Source organism: Oncorhynchus keta, chromosome 1 (assembly GCF_023373465.1).
Source record: "Oncorhynchus keta strain PuntledgeMale-10-30-2019 chromosome 1, Oket_V2, whole genome shotgun sequence".
Lineage (NCBI taxonomy): Eukaryota > Metazoa > Chordata > Actinopteri > Salmoniformes > Salmonidae > Oncorhynchus > Oncorhynchus keta.
In genome coordinates, this window is record NC_068421.1 from 68185808 (window position 1) to 68203089 (window position 17282).

General features: G+C 46.4%; 1 protein-coding gene across 2 annotated transcripts in view; it reads right to left on the reverse strand.

The window, feature by feature from the left end:
* The window catches only part of ipo13b (importin 13b), a 53971-nt gene that overhangs the window by 23619 nt on the left and 13070 nt on the right, over positions 1-17282 (reverse strand). For both annotated transcript variants that reach the window (XM_052458710.1, XM_052458712.1), the window contains 4 exons: positions 6971-7096; positions 5565-5708; positions 4708-4920; positions 4355-4608 (listed from right to left, as the gene is read on the reverse strand). In XM_052458710.1, the coding sequence (XP_052314670.1) occupies positions 4355-4608; positions 4708-4920; positions 5565-5708; positions 6971-7096 (737 nt within the window). The remainder of the gene's footprint in view (positions 1-4354; positions 4609-4707; positions 4921-5564; positions 5709-6970; positions 7097-17282) is intronic.

Below are 17282 nucleotides of genomic sequence, written 5' to 3' on the forward strand. Positions count from 1 at the left end.
TTTGCTGTTGTTCTGGGATTGATTTACACTTTTCGCACCAAAGTACATTCATCTCAAGGAGACAGAATGGGTATCCTTCCTGAGCGGTATGACGGCTGCGTGGTCCCATGATGTTTATACTTGCATGCTATTGTTTGTACAGATGAACGTGGTACCTTCAGGCATTTGGAAATTGCTCCCAAGGATGAATCAGACTTGTGGAAGTCTACAATTTTTCATGTGTCCCCTTATTGACATTCTCATGAAGGCTGCTGTACCACGTGCTTGACAACAAGCCACACACACACACACAGTATTCATCTACCATAAAGCACCTATTCCAAACCTCCTGTTTTCCCCGACCATCAAAATACACTCTCTCTACTTCTGTCTCACACACTCAAGCTTTCACAAAGTAACACTTTCCCCCAGCTAAGAGTACACGACCTGCATCTCCAGGTCAACTCATTAAAAATGAATGATGACTAAATCTCCCAGCGTGGGCTGTTATTTAATGCATTAGTGTGTGTTTCTGTATATTTATGTGTTATTCAGAGGGCATTGGGGAATGAGTATGTGCGTCTCTCTATTGTACGAAACCTGACATCCTATAGATTCCACTGAGACAGACTGTCTACCGCAGACACACAGACCTCCGCTTCCCGCTCTCCCTCTCTCGCGCTTTTCTTTCTCCTCCCCTTAAAACTCGAATGAATTTGAAAGACTCCTCTCTCTCCTTTCACCTCCATCTTTCTCCTTTCTCCCTCCCGTTCTCCTTCACTCTGTTTAACCATATTGCAGTCAAGTCATTTGGGAGAATGCTATTGGTCCAACTGCATCATGTTGCCAAGCAACTAATTTCCCCATCTCAGAGCGTCACTGTAATTAAAAAGGAGGAGAGAGGTGGAGGAGGAGATATAGGCAGAGTAGAGAAAAAGGCAGAGAGAGAGAAAGGGAGGAAAATGGGGGAAAGAGAGCCTGGGAGAGAGATAGAAATATTTTAAGTGAAGGAAAGGAAAGGAGGAAAGATTGAGCTAATTGTCTGGGGATAGATAGTGATAATCCTTCTGCCCTGACTCTAGTGTGGCCAAACACATACACAGGCACACGCAAACACATTTACAAACTGTTAGTCCTTTTCAAATCTAATTGAGTGTTTTCGGGCTGGGCGATATGGCCTAAAAATCATCTCGATTTTTTTCAAACATTCAAAATATATATCTAATTTAAAAACAAATGTTCTTTCGAAATAAGCATTGGTGCACAATTAAAAGATAAATCCACTATAATTGATAATTTCAATAAGCACTTTTCTACGGCTGGCCATGCTTTCCACCTGACTACCCATACCCCGGTCAACAGCCCTGCACCCCCCACAGCAGCTCGCCCAAGACTCCCCCATTTCATCACCCAAATCCAGATAGCTGATGTTCTGAAAGAAGTACAAAATCTGGACCCCTACAAATCAGCTGGGCTAGACAATCTGGAGCCTCTCAAAAATGATCTGCCGAAATTGTTGCAACCCCTATTACTAGCCTGTTCATATCGTCTGAGATTCCCAAAGATTGGAAAGCAGCCGCGGTCATCCCCCCTTCAAAGGGGGAGACACTCTAGACCCAAACTGCTACAGACCTATATCTATCCTACCCTGCCTTCGAAAGCCAAGTTAACAAACAGATCACCGACCATTTCAAATCCCACTGTACCTTCTCCACTATGCAATCTGGTTTCAGAGCTGGTCATGGGTTTACCTCAGCCACGCTCAAGGTCTAAACGATATCATAACCGCAATCGATAAGAAACAATACTGTGCAGTCGTATTCATCGACCTGGCCAAGACTTTCGACTCTGTCAACCACCACATTCTTATAGGCAGACTCAACAGCCTTGGTTTCTCAAATGACTGCCTCGCCTGGTTCACCAACTACTTCTCAGATAGAGTTCAGTGTGTCAAATCGGAGGGCCTGTTGTCCGGACCTCTGGCAGTCTCTATGGGGGTGCCACAGGGTTCAATTCTCTTGCCGACTCTCTTCTCTGTATACATCAATGATGTCGCTCTTGCTGCTGGTGATTCTCTGATCCACCTCTACGTAGACGACACCATTCTGTATACTTCTGGCCCTTCTTCGGACACTGTGTTAACTAACCTCCAGACGAGCTTCAATGCCATACAACTCTCGCTCCATGGCCTCCAACTGCTCTTAAATGCAAGTAAAACTAAATGCATGCTCTTCAACCAATTGCTGCCCGCACCCACCTGCCCGTCCAGCATCACTACTCTGGACGGTTCTGACTTAGAACATGTGGACAACTACAAATACCTAGGTGTTTGGTTAGACTGTAAACTCTCCTTCCAGACTTACATTAAACATCTCAAATTCCTATCTGCCAAACATACCCTCATAAAACTGACCATCCTATCGATCCTCGACTTTGGCTTTGTCATTTACAAAATAGCCTCCAACACTCTACTCAACAAATTGGATGCAGTCTATCACAGTGCCATCCGTTTTATCACCACAGCCCCATATACGACCCACCACTGCGACCTGTACACTCTCGTTGGCTGGCCCTCGCTTCATACTCGTCGCCAAACCCACTGGCTCCAGGTCATCTACAAGTCTTTGCTAGGTAAAGCCCCGCCTTATCTCAGCTCACTGGTCACCATTGCAGCACCCACCCGTAGCACTCGCTCTAGCAGGTATATCTCACTGGTCACCCCCAAAGCCAATTCCTACTTTGGCCGCCTTTCCTTCCAGTTCTCTGCTTCCAATGACTGGAACGAACTGCAAAAATCACTGAAGCTGTAGACACATATCTCCCTCACTAGCTTTAAGCACCAGCTGTCAGAGCAGCTCACATATCACTGCACCTGTACATAGCCCATCTGTGAACAGCCCATCCAACTACCTCATCCCCGTACTGTATTTATTTATCTTGCTGCTTTGCACCCCAGTATCTCTACTTGCACATTCATCTTCTGCACATCTACCATTCCAGTGTTTAATTGCTATATTGTAATTACTTCGCCACCATGGCCTATTTATTGCCTTTTTTTCTACTGTATGTTTTGTTTATTCCATGTGTAACTCTGTGTTGTCGTATGTGTCGAACTGCTTTGCTTTATCTTGGCCAGGTCGCAGTTGTAAATGAGAACTTGTTCTCAACTAGCCTACCTAGTTAAATAAAGGTGAAATAAATAAATAAATAAAAAAGGTAAAATATAAAGCATTTCAATCAGTCAACATTAATCTAATAAATTCAGGGCTCGTGAAATTATACCTAGGCTATATAAGCATTTTTTTGTTGCAATAATCACTGATCTGGCTTTCAAGTCTCATACCTCATTGGAAGCTAACAGTTTTTGTTATGAACACACCCTTTGGTTCGTCTCCAACTGTTTAAACTGCAGCTAACCTATCCACATTGTTAAGATGTTAAAATCAAGTGGCCTACCGTCCTTGTCAGAATGGAGCGAAGGAGACGAGACCAAAAAGATAATGAGAACATAAACGCTCATAAAAACAAAAAATATATTTACAAAAACGTGTTTCCTGCAATACTAACATTGGAATTAATCAGATTAATTTGATATATCGCCCAGCACTAATATGAGGGCCATATTCATACCTCCACCAGTAAATTGGCCTTATTTTAGAACAATAAAAACACATGTTGAGGAGACCAGATATTAGGTTGACTAGAGCAGTACTGTGTGTGTGTGTGTGTGTGTGTGTGTGTGTGTGTGTGTGTGTGTGTGTGTGTGTGTGTGTGTGTGTGTGTGAACTGCCCATAGGAAAAGGTGCAAAATCCACCTATCTCACTCATCTTTCTCTCCCTTCCTCTTTAGATCCCTACCTCGCCCTCTTTCTCTTGGCGAGGGGCTACTGGGTGCCTACCATTGGAGATCAATGACGTCGCTCCCCATCTCTGTAACCATGGTAATGCCAGCCAACCGAGAAATGCCTCCCCCTTCTTCCCTCCCTCCTCCCCTCCTGGCTGTTCACTCTCCCTGTATTCCCTCCATCTCCCCTTTCCTCCTTTCTTAATTTCTGTCAACTCTCCTTTGCCTGTATTTTTCTCTCCATCCCTATTTCCCCTCTACAGTATCTCTTTCTCTCATATACCCTTCCCATGCCCACACTGTGCTCTTGGCTGCCATCTCCCCCTTCCCATCTCGCTCTCCCTCTAATGCTCTTCCTATCCCTGCTCTGTCTCGGTCTTCCATATCTGAATCTGTTGTTCTCTTGGTTCTCTTTAAAACAATACCCTCCACCTCCTCCATAATGCAGACACTGGCTGCGTGTCACCTTGTGTGTTTGTCTGAAGTCATTGGGTTGGCACACACTCCCACCCTCCCCTGGCCCAGACACACCTCTGGGAGTCGGGTTGTGATATGGCGTTGACAATAGCCTCCACGGCGGTATCAAACAGCTCGGGGTCTGGTAGTGCAGTGAAACAGTCCTCCACCAGTCCTTCACTCTCACTGAGAGGGACATCCAGCAGCACCCAGGAGGACAGACAGCGCAGGACACGAGCCTTCACTGCCCCGGGACTGTCCCCTCGACGCAGCAGCTGCTGGAGGAGTGGACACACTGACCCCCATTCACGACCCAACGCACCTCGCACCTACAGACAGAGGGTGGTGAGTAGTAGATGGATGTGTGTCTGTCTTTGTGTCTTGTCTGTCGTGCCCTATGGTACCCCTCAGTCTCTCGCATCCCTCACCTGTCCCTTGCGGTACTGTGGCAGGCGGCTGGTCTGGAACTCTTCAGGCAGGACGGTCAATAGCTCCAGCAGGGCCAGACACCTTGCCCGGCCGTCCACCCCCCCTCCCTCCTCCTGGAACACACGTACCATCTCTGGCACGGCGCCTGGCCACGCCTCTGGCATGGTGTTCAGGGCCAGGGAGGCCAGCGCCACACATAGACGCGTCAGCACCTTGGAAACAGGACCACAACGACGTACTGTAATCTATGACTTTGTTTTATTTACTATACTTGATGGTTTTTAAGGAATTTAGCTCCAGTTGTATGTATTTTCAATGATCTAATACAGGGATGGGCAACTGGTGGCCCGTGAAACTATTTTTAAAAATGTGTTTTTTTTGGGATGGGGAGACTGTCAGGATCTTAAATTACTGTTAAGAGTTAGAATAATAGAGTACAAGGTCAAATTTCGAAATTTGGTTGTGCATCAGCAGTCACTCAATTAGCCCATGTCAGCAAAAACATTTTAAATTATTAAGTTAGCTGGTCGCTAGACTATCTAAACTTGTAGTAAGCATGGTCGAATTCCAGACCGGGGTGGGGCCCACTGATCATCAGTTATCATATTAAAAACTGCAAACATTTGCCTCCACGGCAAAATGTGTAGAATTGCAGGAAATTTGCTGTAAAAGTGCTATTTTTAAACAGATTTTCTTTCCCTAAAATGATTTGCTCGCAAGGTGTGGGGGGGTATGAATGTGGGTACGCAGACCCACGAGCCACTGTGGCCCCTCATGATGAGTTGTGTTTTTTTGTGGCCCTCACACAGATCAAAGTAGCCCATCACTTATCTAATAAATCCATCCATCTACCCACCATCTTGGACCCGGAGGAGAAGCAGGCAATCTGGGAGAAGAGTTGAGTCTTTAGGGTCTCATACTGGTCAGAAGGGATGTCAGACCAGTAGCGTGATATCTTGGTGTGGAGGGCACTAGCCCCAAAGTACTGGATCTCAGGAACCTAGGGAGAGAGACAGGGTTAGGTGCGTGTGTGTGTGTGTGTGTGTGTGTGTGTGTGTGTGTGTGTGTGTGTGTGTGTGTGTGTGTGTGTGTGTGTGTGTGTGTGTGTGTGTGTGTGTGTGTGTGTGTGTGTGTCGTCAGGGTTTGTGTGTTAGCCGGTAATAGCCGGCTTTTGGCCCCCCAGAAAACTGAAAAGTCGATTACTAAAATTGCCACCGGCCAATTGTCTGGGAGAAGAAAATAAATTCCATTGTGAAAATGCATTTTTAGCCTATTCATTGATTGAAATACCAGTTGATGTAGCACAAGAGCTGCCTGCTGCTACAGCTCATCAAACAGCTCTTTGTTGCTGCTACAGCTCATTAAACAGCTCTTCGTTGCTGCTACAGCTCATCAAACAGCTCTTCGTTGCTGCTACAGCTCATCAAACAGCTCTTCGTTGCTGCTACAGCTCATCAAACAGCTCTTCGTTGCTGCTACAGCTCATCAAACAGCTCTTCGTTGCTGCTACAGCTCATCAAACAGCTCTTCGTTGCTGCTACAGCTCATCAAAACAGCTCTTCGTTGCTGCTACAGCTCATCAAACAGCTCTTCGTTGCTGCTCCAGCTCATCAAACAGCTCTTCGTTGCTGCTCCAGCTCATCAAACGTTGCTGCTACAGCTCATCAAACGTTGCTGCTACAGCTCATCAAACATCTCTTCCTTGCTGCTACAGCTCATCAAACATCTCTTCCTTGCTGCTACTGCTCATCAAACAGCTCTTCGTTGCTGCTACAGATCATCAAACAGCTCTTCGTTGCTGCTACAGCTCATCAAACATCTCTTCCTTGCAGCTACAGCTCATCAAACAGCTCTTCCTTGCTGCTACAGCTCATCAAACAGCTCTTCCTTGCTGCTACAGCTCATCAAACAGCTCTTCCTTGCTGCTACAGCTCATCAAACAGCTCTTCCTTGCTGCTACAGCTCATCAAACAGCTCTTCGTTGCTGCTACAGCTCATCAAACAGCTCTTCGTTGCTGCTACAGCTCATCAAACAGCTCGTTCCTTGCTGCTGGAGTGAAATCTGCTTTTATAATCCAAATAAATGTGCTACAATTCTAATTGCGTGTTAAAAACAGTTATACACACAGGATACACACCCAATGCATATGGGTCCGGCAAATTTCTTAAATATCCGGTAAATGAACATTCTGCCAGTCAAATGTCCGGCGCAACATTTTCCTAATGGAAACCCTGGTGTGTGTGTGTGCTGGTATATCCTACCTTGTCAGGGCAGAGCAGGGCCCAGCAGAACTGCCAGGCCTGAGGGGAGACCTGAGCCTGCATCAGCCACTTCTGGGCCAGGTTCTTATTCTCTATGTTAGGGTCATAGTACAACTGGTGGAGTGCCTGAGGGGTAGAGAGAGAAAGAAAGAGGGATCGGGGAGGGAGAAAGTCAGTATAATTGCATTATAATATACAGTGGGGCAAAAAAGTATTTAGTCAGCCAACAATTGTACAAGTTCTCCTACGTAAAAAGATGAGAGAGGCCTGTCATTTTCATCATAGGTACACTTCAACTATGACAGACAAAATGAAAAAAAAAATCCAGAAAATCACATTGTAGGATTTTTAATGAATTTATTTGCAAATTATGGTGGAAAATAAGTATTTGGTCACCTACAAACAAGCAAGATTTCTGGCTCTCACAGACCTGTAACTTCTTCTTTAAGAGGCTCCTCTTTACCTGTATTAATGGCACCTGTTTGAACTTGTTATCAGTATAAAAGACACCTGTCCACAACCTCAAACAGTCACACTCCAAACTCCACTATGGCCAAGACCAAAGAGCTGTCAAAGGACACCAGAAACAAAATTGTAGACCTGCACCAGGCTGGGAAGACTGATTCTGCAATAGGTAAGCAGCTTGGTTTGAAGAAATCAACTGTGGGAGCAATTAATAGGAAATGGAAGACATACAAGACCACTGATAATCTCCCTGGATCTTGGGCTCCACGCAAGATCTCACCCCGTGGGGTCAAAATGATCACAAGAAGGGTGAGCAAAAATCCCAGAACCACACAGGGGGGATCTAGTGAATGACCTGCAGAGGGCTGGGACCAAAGTAACAAAGCCTACCATCAGTAACACACTACGCCGCCAGGGACTCAAATCCTGCAGTGCCAGACGTGTCCCCCTGCTTAAGCCAGTACATGTCCAGGCCCGTCTGAAATTTGCTAGAGAGCATTTGAAAGATCCAGAAGAAGATTGGGAGAATGGTTTCATCTGACCATATGACAAAATAGAACTTTTTGGTAAAAACTCAACTCGTCGTGTTTGGAGGACAAAGAATGCTGAGTTGCATCCAAAGAACACCATACCTACTGTGAAACATGGGGGTGGAAACATCATGCTTTGGGGCTGTTTTTCTGCAAAGGGACCAGGACGACTGAAAGGAAAGAATGAATGGGCCATGTATCGGGAGATTTTGAGTGAAAACCTCCTTCCATCAGCAAGGGCATTGAAGATGAAACGTGGCTGGGTCTTTCAGCATGACAATGATCCCAAACACACCGCCCAGGCAATGAAGGAGTGGCTTCGTAAGAAGCATTTCAAGGTTCTGGAGTGGCCTAGCCAGTCTCCAGATCTCAACCCCATAGAAAATCTTTGGAGGGAGTTGAAAGTCCGTGTTGCCCAGCAACAGCCCCAAAACGTCACTGCTCTAGAAGAGATCTGCATGGAGGAATGGGCCAAAATACCAGCAACAGTGTGTGAAAACCTTGTGAAGACTTAGAGAAAACGTTTGACCTGTCACGCCTTGTCATTGTATTTTGTGTTTTTGGTATATGTTTGGGTAGGCCAGGGTGTGACGTGGGTTTATATGTTGGGTTTCGTATTGGGGTTTGTATTAATTGGGATTGTGTATGATTAGGGGTGTGTCTAGTTAGGCTTGGCTGCCTGAAGCGATTCTCAATTGGAGTCAGGTGATTCTCGTTGTCTTGGATTGGGAACCGTATTTAGGTAGCCTGAGTTTGCGTTGTATTTTGTGGGTGTTTGTTCCTGTCTCTGTGTTGTAGTCACCAGATAGGCTGTAATTAGTTTCACGTTTCGTTGTTGTTTTCTTATATCAGTTATTTCATGTACCGCGATACTTTCATTAAAGTCATGAGTAACCTACACGCTGCATTTCGGTCTGACTCTCTTCTTACAACAGACGAACGACGTTACAGAAACACCCACCACTCACAGACCGAGCAGTGTGTAAACTGGCAGGAGCCTAAGGAGGACGTTATGGACAGCAGAAGCATGGAGTATACGACGTGGGAGGAAATCGACAGGTGGGCGGCCGACCCAGAGAGAGTGCAGGCGCCCGCCTGGGATTCGCTTCAGCAGTGCGAAGAGGGCTACAGGCGAATCGAGTCAAAGAAAAAGACACGCCGGAAAAAACGGAGAGGCGCTGGTTTAAACAGGCAGCGACAGCTGGAGCAGCAAAGGGAGGATGAATTATTTGGAGAATGGACATGGGAAGACGTGTTGGATGGTAAAGGTTGTTACACTTGGGAGGAGATATTGGCCGGAAGAGATCGCCTCCCATGGGAACAGGTGGAGGCACTAAGGAGAGCAGAGGCAGCGGGAGATAGGAGCCGACGATACGAGGGAACACGGTTGGCAAGGAAACCGGAAAAGCAGGCCAAAAAAATTATTGGGGGGGGGGGGCTAGAAGGGAGAATAGTTATGCCAGGTAGGAGACCTGCGCATACTCCCTGTGCTCACCGTTGGGCTAGAGAGACCGGGCAGGCACCGTGTTATGTTATGGAGCGCACAGTGTTTTCAGTGCGGGAGCATAGCCCGGTGCGGCACATACCAGCCCTTCCTATTGGCCGGGCTAGAGTGGGCATCGAGCCAGGTAAGCTTGGGCAGGCTCGGTGCTCAAGAGCTCCAGTGCACCTGCACGGTCCGGTCTATCCAGAGCCACCTCTACACACCAGTCCTCCGGTAGCAGCTCCCCGCACCAGGCTTCCTGTGCGTGTCCTCGATCCAGTACCACCAGTTCCAGTACCACGCACCAGGCCTCCAGTGCGCCTCGCCTGTTCAGCGCAGCCAGCGCTTTTCTCCTCTCCTGCGCTGTTGGAGTCTCCCGCCTGTTTAGCGCAGCCAGAGCCTTTCTCCTCTCCTGCGCTATCGGAGTCTCCCGCCTGTTTAGCGCAGCCAGAGCCTTTCTCCTCTCCTGCGCTATCGGAGTCTCCCGCCTGTTTAGCGCCGCCAGACAACCAGTCTCTTCCAGATCTCCCCGACAACCAGTCTCTTCCAGATCTCCCCGACAACCAGTCTCTTCCAGATCTGCCAGACAACCAGTCTCTTCCAGATCTCCCCGACAACCAGTCTCTTCCAGATCTCCCCGACAACCAGTCTCTTCCAGATCTGCCCGACAACCAGTCTCTTCCAGATCTGCCCGACAACCAGTCTCTTCCAGATCTGCCCGACAACCAGTCTCTTCCAGATCTGCCAGACAACCAGTCTCTACCAGATCTGCCCGACAACCAGTCTCTTCCAGATCTGCTTGTCAACCTGAATCTGAACCCCTCTGTCCCGAGCTGCCCCTCTGTCCCGAGATGCCCCTCTGTCCCGAGATGCCCCTCTGTCCCGAGATGCCCCTCTGTCCCGAGATGCCCCTCTGTCCCGAGATGCCCCTCTGTCCCGAGATGCCCCTCTGTCACGAGCTGCTCCTCAGTCATGTGGGGATCTGGGTGAGGACTATTAGGCCATGGTCGGCGGAGAAGGTGGATTATCCCAGGACGCGAAGGGGAGGAACTAGGACATTTATGGAGTGGGGTCCACGTCCCGAGCCAGAACCGCCACCATGGACAGACGCCCACCCGGACCCTCCCTATGCTCTTGAGGTGCGTCCGGGAGTCCGCACCTTAGGGGGGTTCTGTCACGCCTTGGTCATTGTATTTTGTGTTTTTGGTATATGTTTGGGTAGGCCAGGGTGTGACATGGGTTTATATGTTGGGTTTCGTATTGGGGTTTGTATTAATTGGGATTGTGTATGATTAGGGGTGTGTCTAGTTAGGCTTGGCTGCCTGAAGCGATTCTCAATTGGAGTCAGGTGATTCTCATTGTCTCGGATTCGGAACCGTATTTAGGTAGCCTGAGTTCGCGTTGTATTTTGTGGGTGTTTGTTCCTGTCTCTGTGTTGTAGTCACCAGATAGGCTGTAATTAGTTTCACGTTTCGTTGTTGTTTTCTTATAGCAGTTATTTCATGTACCGCGATACTTTCATTAAAGTCATGAGTAACCTACACGCTGCATTTCGGTCTGACTCTCTTCTTACAACAGACGAACGACGTTACATGACCTCTGCCAACAAAGGGTATATAACAAAGTATTGAGATAAACTTTTGTTATTGACCAAATACTTATTTTCCAACATAATTTGCAAATAAATTCATTAAAAATCCTACAATGTGATTTTCTGGATTTTTTATGGTTATAGTTTAAGTGTACCTATGATGAAAATTACAGGCCTCTCATCTTTTTAAGTGGGAGAACTTGCACAATTGGTGGCTGACTAAATACTTTTTTGCCCCACTGTATACTGTATGTCATTTAGAACTTTAACGTTAGTGTTTCTATGTAGTTTAGCAACATTGGGTTCTTATCCTCTGAAACAGACTGGCTGAACACTAGGAAACAGATGCTTCCTAAGAAGAATACAGTTGGCCATGTTCTTTCTTCATCCATCCCTCCTCCATGCTCACCCCATCCCTCCTCCATGCTCACCCCATCCCTCCTCCATTCTCACCCCATCCCTCCTCCATTCTCACCCCATCCCTCCTCTATCCTCCTCAATGCTCACTCCATCCCTCCTCCTCCATACACACCCCCATCCCTCCTCTATCCTCCTCCATGCTCACCCCATCTCTCCTCTATCCTCCTCCATGCTCACCCCATCTCTCCTCTATCCTCCTCCATGCTCACCCCATCCCTCCTCTATCCTCCTCCATGCTCACCCCATCCCTCCTCCATCCTCCTCAATGCTCACCCCATCCCTCTATCCTCCTCAATGCTCACTCCATCCCTCCTCTTCCATGATCACCTCATCCCTATATCCTCCTCAATGCTCACCCCATCCCTCTATCCTCCTCCATGCTCACTCCATCCCTCCTTTATCCTCTTCCATGCTCACTCCATCCCTCATATCCTCCTCCATGCTCACCCCATCCCTCCTCTATCCCCCTCCATGCTCACCCCATCCCTCCTCCATGCTCACCCCATCCCTCTATCCTCCTCAATGCTCACTCCATCCCTCTTCCATGCTCACCCCATCCCTATATCCTCCTCCATGCTCAATCCATCCCTCCTTTATCCTCTTCCATGCTCACTCCATCCCTCCTATATCCTCCTCCATGCTCACCCCATCCCTCCTCTATCCCCCTCCATGCTCACCCCATCCTTCTATCCACCTCCATGCTCACTCCATCCCTCCTCCATGCTCACTCCATCCCTCCTTTATCCTCCTTCATGCTCACTCCATCCCTCCATGCTCACTCATCCCTCCTTTATCCTCCTCCATGCTCACCCCATCCCTCCATCCTCCTCCATGCTCACTCCATCCCTCCATGCTCACTCCATCCCTCCTTTATCCACCTCCATGCTCACTCCATCCATCCTCCATGCTCACTCCATCCCTCCATGCTCACTCATCCCTCCTTTATCCTCCTCCATGCTCACCCCATCCCTCTATCCTCCTCCATGCTCACTCCATCCCTCCATGCTCACTCCATCCCTCCTTTATCCTTCTCCATGCTCACTCCACCCCTCCTTTATCCTTCTCCATGCTCACTCCATCCCTCCTTTATCCTTCTCCATGCTCACTCCATCCCTCCTTTATCCTTCTCCATGCTCACATCTTCAAACATGCTCAATCAATTGCATATATTTATAAAGTCATTTTTACATAAGCAGATGTCACAAAGTGCTTACTCCCTCCCTCTATCCTCCCTTCCTCTCCAGTAGTAACTGACTGAGCAGGTTGTATGGAGACTCTAGTATGACTGACTGCCGTTATAGAACACCAATACAGAGAGTATCGTCTCCAGTTACATACTGTATCTAGCGTGTATCCCTACCTAGCACCTTGACCAAGAGCTAGTGTGGGTTGACATCATTGTCAAATAGAGAGAAACATTTGAAAGGATAAACATCTGTGCAGGGTTCCTTTGTTTCCTTTGAAATCATCCCTGTGTCGATAACCTCTTCATACTGTGTGTTTGGGTTGTGTGTGTCAGAGATCACAGCCTGACTCATATTCCAGTCCTCCGCTGTTCCACGCTGAAACACCACTCTATCTGTATCTGTCACACACACACACACACACACCTCAGCTGCTCGAATAGTGAATCTGCCCAGATCAAGCAACCTCTTTACTGAGGAGCAGTGTCTTTACTGAAATCTCTCATCACGCTCATTCCTCATCAACTCCGTCGCTCTGTGCCTGCAGTCTTTTTTCCCTCCCTTCTTCTCTTTCTCATCTCATCCCTTCATCTCGCCATTTCTAAACGAAGCTGTGATTTTCCAGAGTTCAAAGCTAAGGCAGATCATTACTGCTGTCCACTGTGTGATCTAAGGAGACTTCTCATCCCAGGGACACACTCCAGACTGCACGCCTGTGTGTGTCGTACATAGACCCATCTCACTACAGCCAGCCAGATGCATCCAACTAGCAGCTGTAATGTTGCTTCAACTGTTTCATTAGCCACCAGAGATCAGATCTGTCAGGGATCTGATCATCCACTCCTGATGCAGATAGCCTCCCGTCTCGCTCCCTCTGTCTGCAGGTGAAGAGCACCCCTTTGTCTGTCTGCAGCAGTCTCTCCATATGGTCACACACACACACACACACACACACACACACACACACACACACACACACACACACACACAGAGGTACTTAGACTCTGAAAGAACTAGCTACTATACTGGTACTCTCCCAGTGTGTGTGTGTGTCAGAGAGTGGAAGAGAGGAAACATTAAAAGCAAAGTGTAGAAGGAGCCAGGAGGAAGTACTGGGCTGCAGGTGAAAGCGACTCTGTGCGGCAGTCAGATTATCCATCTGCCCACTACTCAAGTAACAGGCTCTCAGATAGCACACAGAAACCGCTAGATACACTACATGACCAAAAGTATGTGGACATATGATTGTTGAACATCTCATTCCAAAATCAAGGCCATTAATATAGAGTTGGTCCCCCTTTGCTGCTTTAACAGCCTCCACTCTTCTGGGAAGGCTTTCCACTAGATGTTGAAACGTTGCTTCCATTCAGCCACAAGAGCATTAATGAGGTCGTGCCCTGATGTTGGGCAATTAGGCCTGGCTCGCAGTCGGCATTCCAATTCATCCCAAAGGTATTCAATTGGGTTGAGGTCAGTGCTCTGTGCAGGCCAGTCCAGTTCTTCCACACCGATCTCGAAAAACCATATCTGTATGGACCTCACTTTGTGCACGGGGGCATTGTCATGCTGAAACAGGAAAGGGCCTTCCCCAAACTGTTGCCACAAAGTTGGAAGTACAGAATCGTCTAGAATGTCATTGGATGCTGTAGCGTTAAGATTTCCCCTCACTGGAAGGGGGACCTAGCCCGAACCATGAAAAACAGCCCCAGACCATTATTCCTCCTCCACCAAACTTTACAGTTGGCACTATGAATTTGGGCACGTAGCATTCCCCTGGCATCCGCCAAACCCAGATTCGTCCGTCAAACTGCCAGATGGTGAAGCGTGATTCATCACTGCAGAAAGCACGTTTCCACAGCTCCAGGGTCCAAAGGCGGCGAGATTAACACCACTCCAGTCAACGCGTGGATGCTACCAGAGGCATTTTGGAACTTGGTAGTGAGTGTTGCAACCGAGGACAGACGATTTTTACTCTACGCGCTTCATCACTCGGAGGCCCCCTTTCTGTGAGCTTGTGTGGCCTACCACTTCGAGGCTGAGCCATTGTTGCTCCTAGACGTTTCCACTAGAGGTCGACCAATTATGATTTTTCAACGCCGATACCGATTATTGGAGGACCAAAAAAAGCAGATTCCGATTAAATTGGTCGATTTATATATGTAATAATGACAATTACAACAATACTGAATAAACACTTATTTTAACTTAATACAATAGATAAATAAAATCAATTTAGTCTCAAATAAATAAAACATGTTCAATTTGGTTTAAATAATGCAAAAAGAGTGTTGGAGAAGTAAAAGTGCAATATGTGCATGTAAAAAGCTCAAGTTTAAGTTAATTGCTCAGAACATGAAAACATATGAAAGCTGGTGATTCCTTTTAACATGAGTCTTCAATATTCCCAGTTAAGATATATAGGTTGTAGTTATTATAGGAATTATAGGGCTATTTCTCTCTATACCATTTGTATTTCATATACCTTTGACTATTTGATGTTCTTAAAAGGCACTATAGTACTGCCAGCCTAATCTCGGGAGTTGATAGGCTTGAAATCAAACAGTGATGTGCTTCAAGTATTGCGAAGAGCTGCTGGCAAATGCAGGAAAGTGCTGTTTGAATGAATGCTTACGAGCCTGCTGCTGCCAACCGCCGCTCAGTCAGACCGTTCTATCAAATCATAGACTTAATTATAATGTAATAAACACACAGAAATAGGAGCCTTGGGTCATTAATACGGTCAAATCCGGAAACTATCATTTCGAAAATAAAACATTTATTCTTTCAGTGAAATACAGAACTGTATTGAATGCACAACATTCAATGTTACAGTTGATGTCGGTAGTTTACATACACCTTAGCCAAATACATTTAACCTGTTAGTCCACTAGGGGCATTATTTCATTTTTGGATAAAAAGACGTGCCCATTTTAAGCGCAATATTTTGTCACGAAAAGATGCTCGACTATGCTTGGAATTGATAGTTTTGGAAAGAAGACACTCTTATGTTTCCAGAACTGCAAAGATTTTCACTGTGAGTGCCTTATAACAAAAGCTTCAGGCAAAACCAAGATGTTTGAGCGACCAGGAAATGAACAGGATTTCTGAAGGTACGTTTTCCATGATCGCCTTATATGGCTGTGAATGCGACAGGAATGAATGGACACTTTCAAGCGTTTCCCCAAGGTGTCTGCAGCATTGTGACGTATTTGTAGGCATATCATTGGAAGATTGACCATAAGAGACTACAATTGCCAAGTGTCCCACACGGTGTCTGCGTGGAAATTGGTGCTCAAAAGTCAGCTACCAGTATTTTTCCATCCGAATCAGAGAACAAAGAAGGCTTCTAGGACTGCCATTTCAATGAAGAGATATATGACAAAACACCTTGAGGATTGATTCAAACAACGTTTTCCATGTTTCAGTCGATATTATGGAGTTAATTCGGAAAAAAGTTTGACGTGTAGGTGACTGAATTTTCGGTTAGTTTCGGTAGCCAAATGCATAGTAACAAAACGGAACGATGTGTCCTACACAAGAATCTTTCATTAAAAGCTGGACATCTGCTATGTAACTGAGAGTCTCCTCATTGAAACATCTGAAGTTCTTCAAAGGTAAATTATTTTATTTGATCCCTTTGCTGGTTTTTGTGAATATGTTGCGTGCTAAATGCTAACGCTAAATGCTAAGCTAGCTATCACCACTTATTATTGATTTTCTCTGGTTCTAAAGCATATTTTGTAAAATCTGAGACGACAGGATTGTTAAGAAAAGGATAAGCTTGAGAGCAGGCATATTTATTTCATTTCATTTGCGATTTTTAGAAATCGCTAACGTTGCGTTATGGTAATGAGCTTGAGGCTGTAGTAACGCAACCGCATGCGGGATGGGGCGGACTATGAGGTTAAACTCAGTTTTTCACAATTCCTGACATTAAATCCTAGTAGAAATTCCCTGTCTTAGGTCAGTTAGGATCACCACTTTATTTTAAGAATGTGAAATGGCAGAATAATAGTAGAGAGAAAGATTTATTTCAGCTTTTATTTATTTCATAGCATTCCCAGAGGGTCAGAAGTTTACGTACACTCAATTAGTATTTGGTAGCATTGCCTTTAAAATGTTTAACTTGGGTCAAACGTGTCGGGTAGCCTTCCACAAGCTTCCCGCAAAAAGTTGGGTGAATGTTGGCCCATTCCTACTGACAAAGCTGGTGGAACTGAGTCAGGTTTGTAGGCCTCCTTGCTCGCACACGCTTTTTCAGTTCTGCCCACAAATGTTCTGTAGGATTGAGGTCAGGGCTTTGTGATGGACACTCCAATATCTTGACTTTGTTGTCCTTAAGCCATTTTGCCACAACTTTGGAACTATGCTTGGGGGCATTGTCCATTTGGAAGACCCATTTGTGACCAATGATGTCTTGAGATGTTGCTTCAATATATCCACATCATTTTCCCTCCTCAAGATGCCATCTATTTTATGAAGTGCACCAGTCCCTCCTGCAGCAAAGCACCCCCACAGCATGATGCTGCCACCCCTTTGCTTCACGGTTGGGATGGTGTCTTCGGTTGAGATGGTCATTATGGCCAAACAGTCCTTTGCTGTTGTTCTGGGACTGATTTGCACTTTTCACACCAAAGTA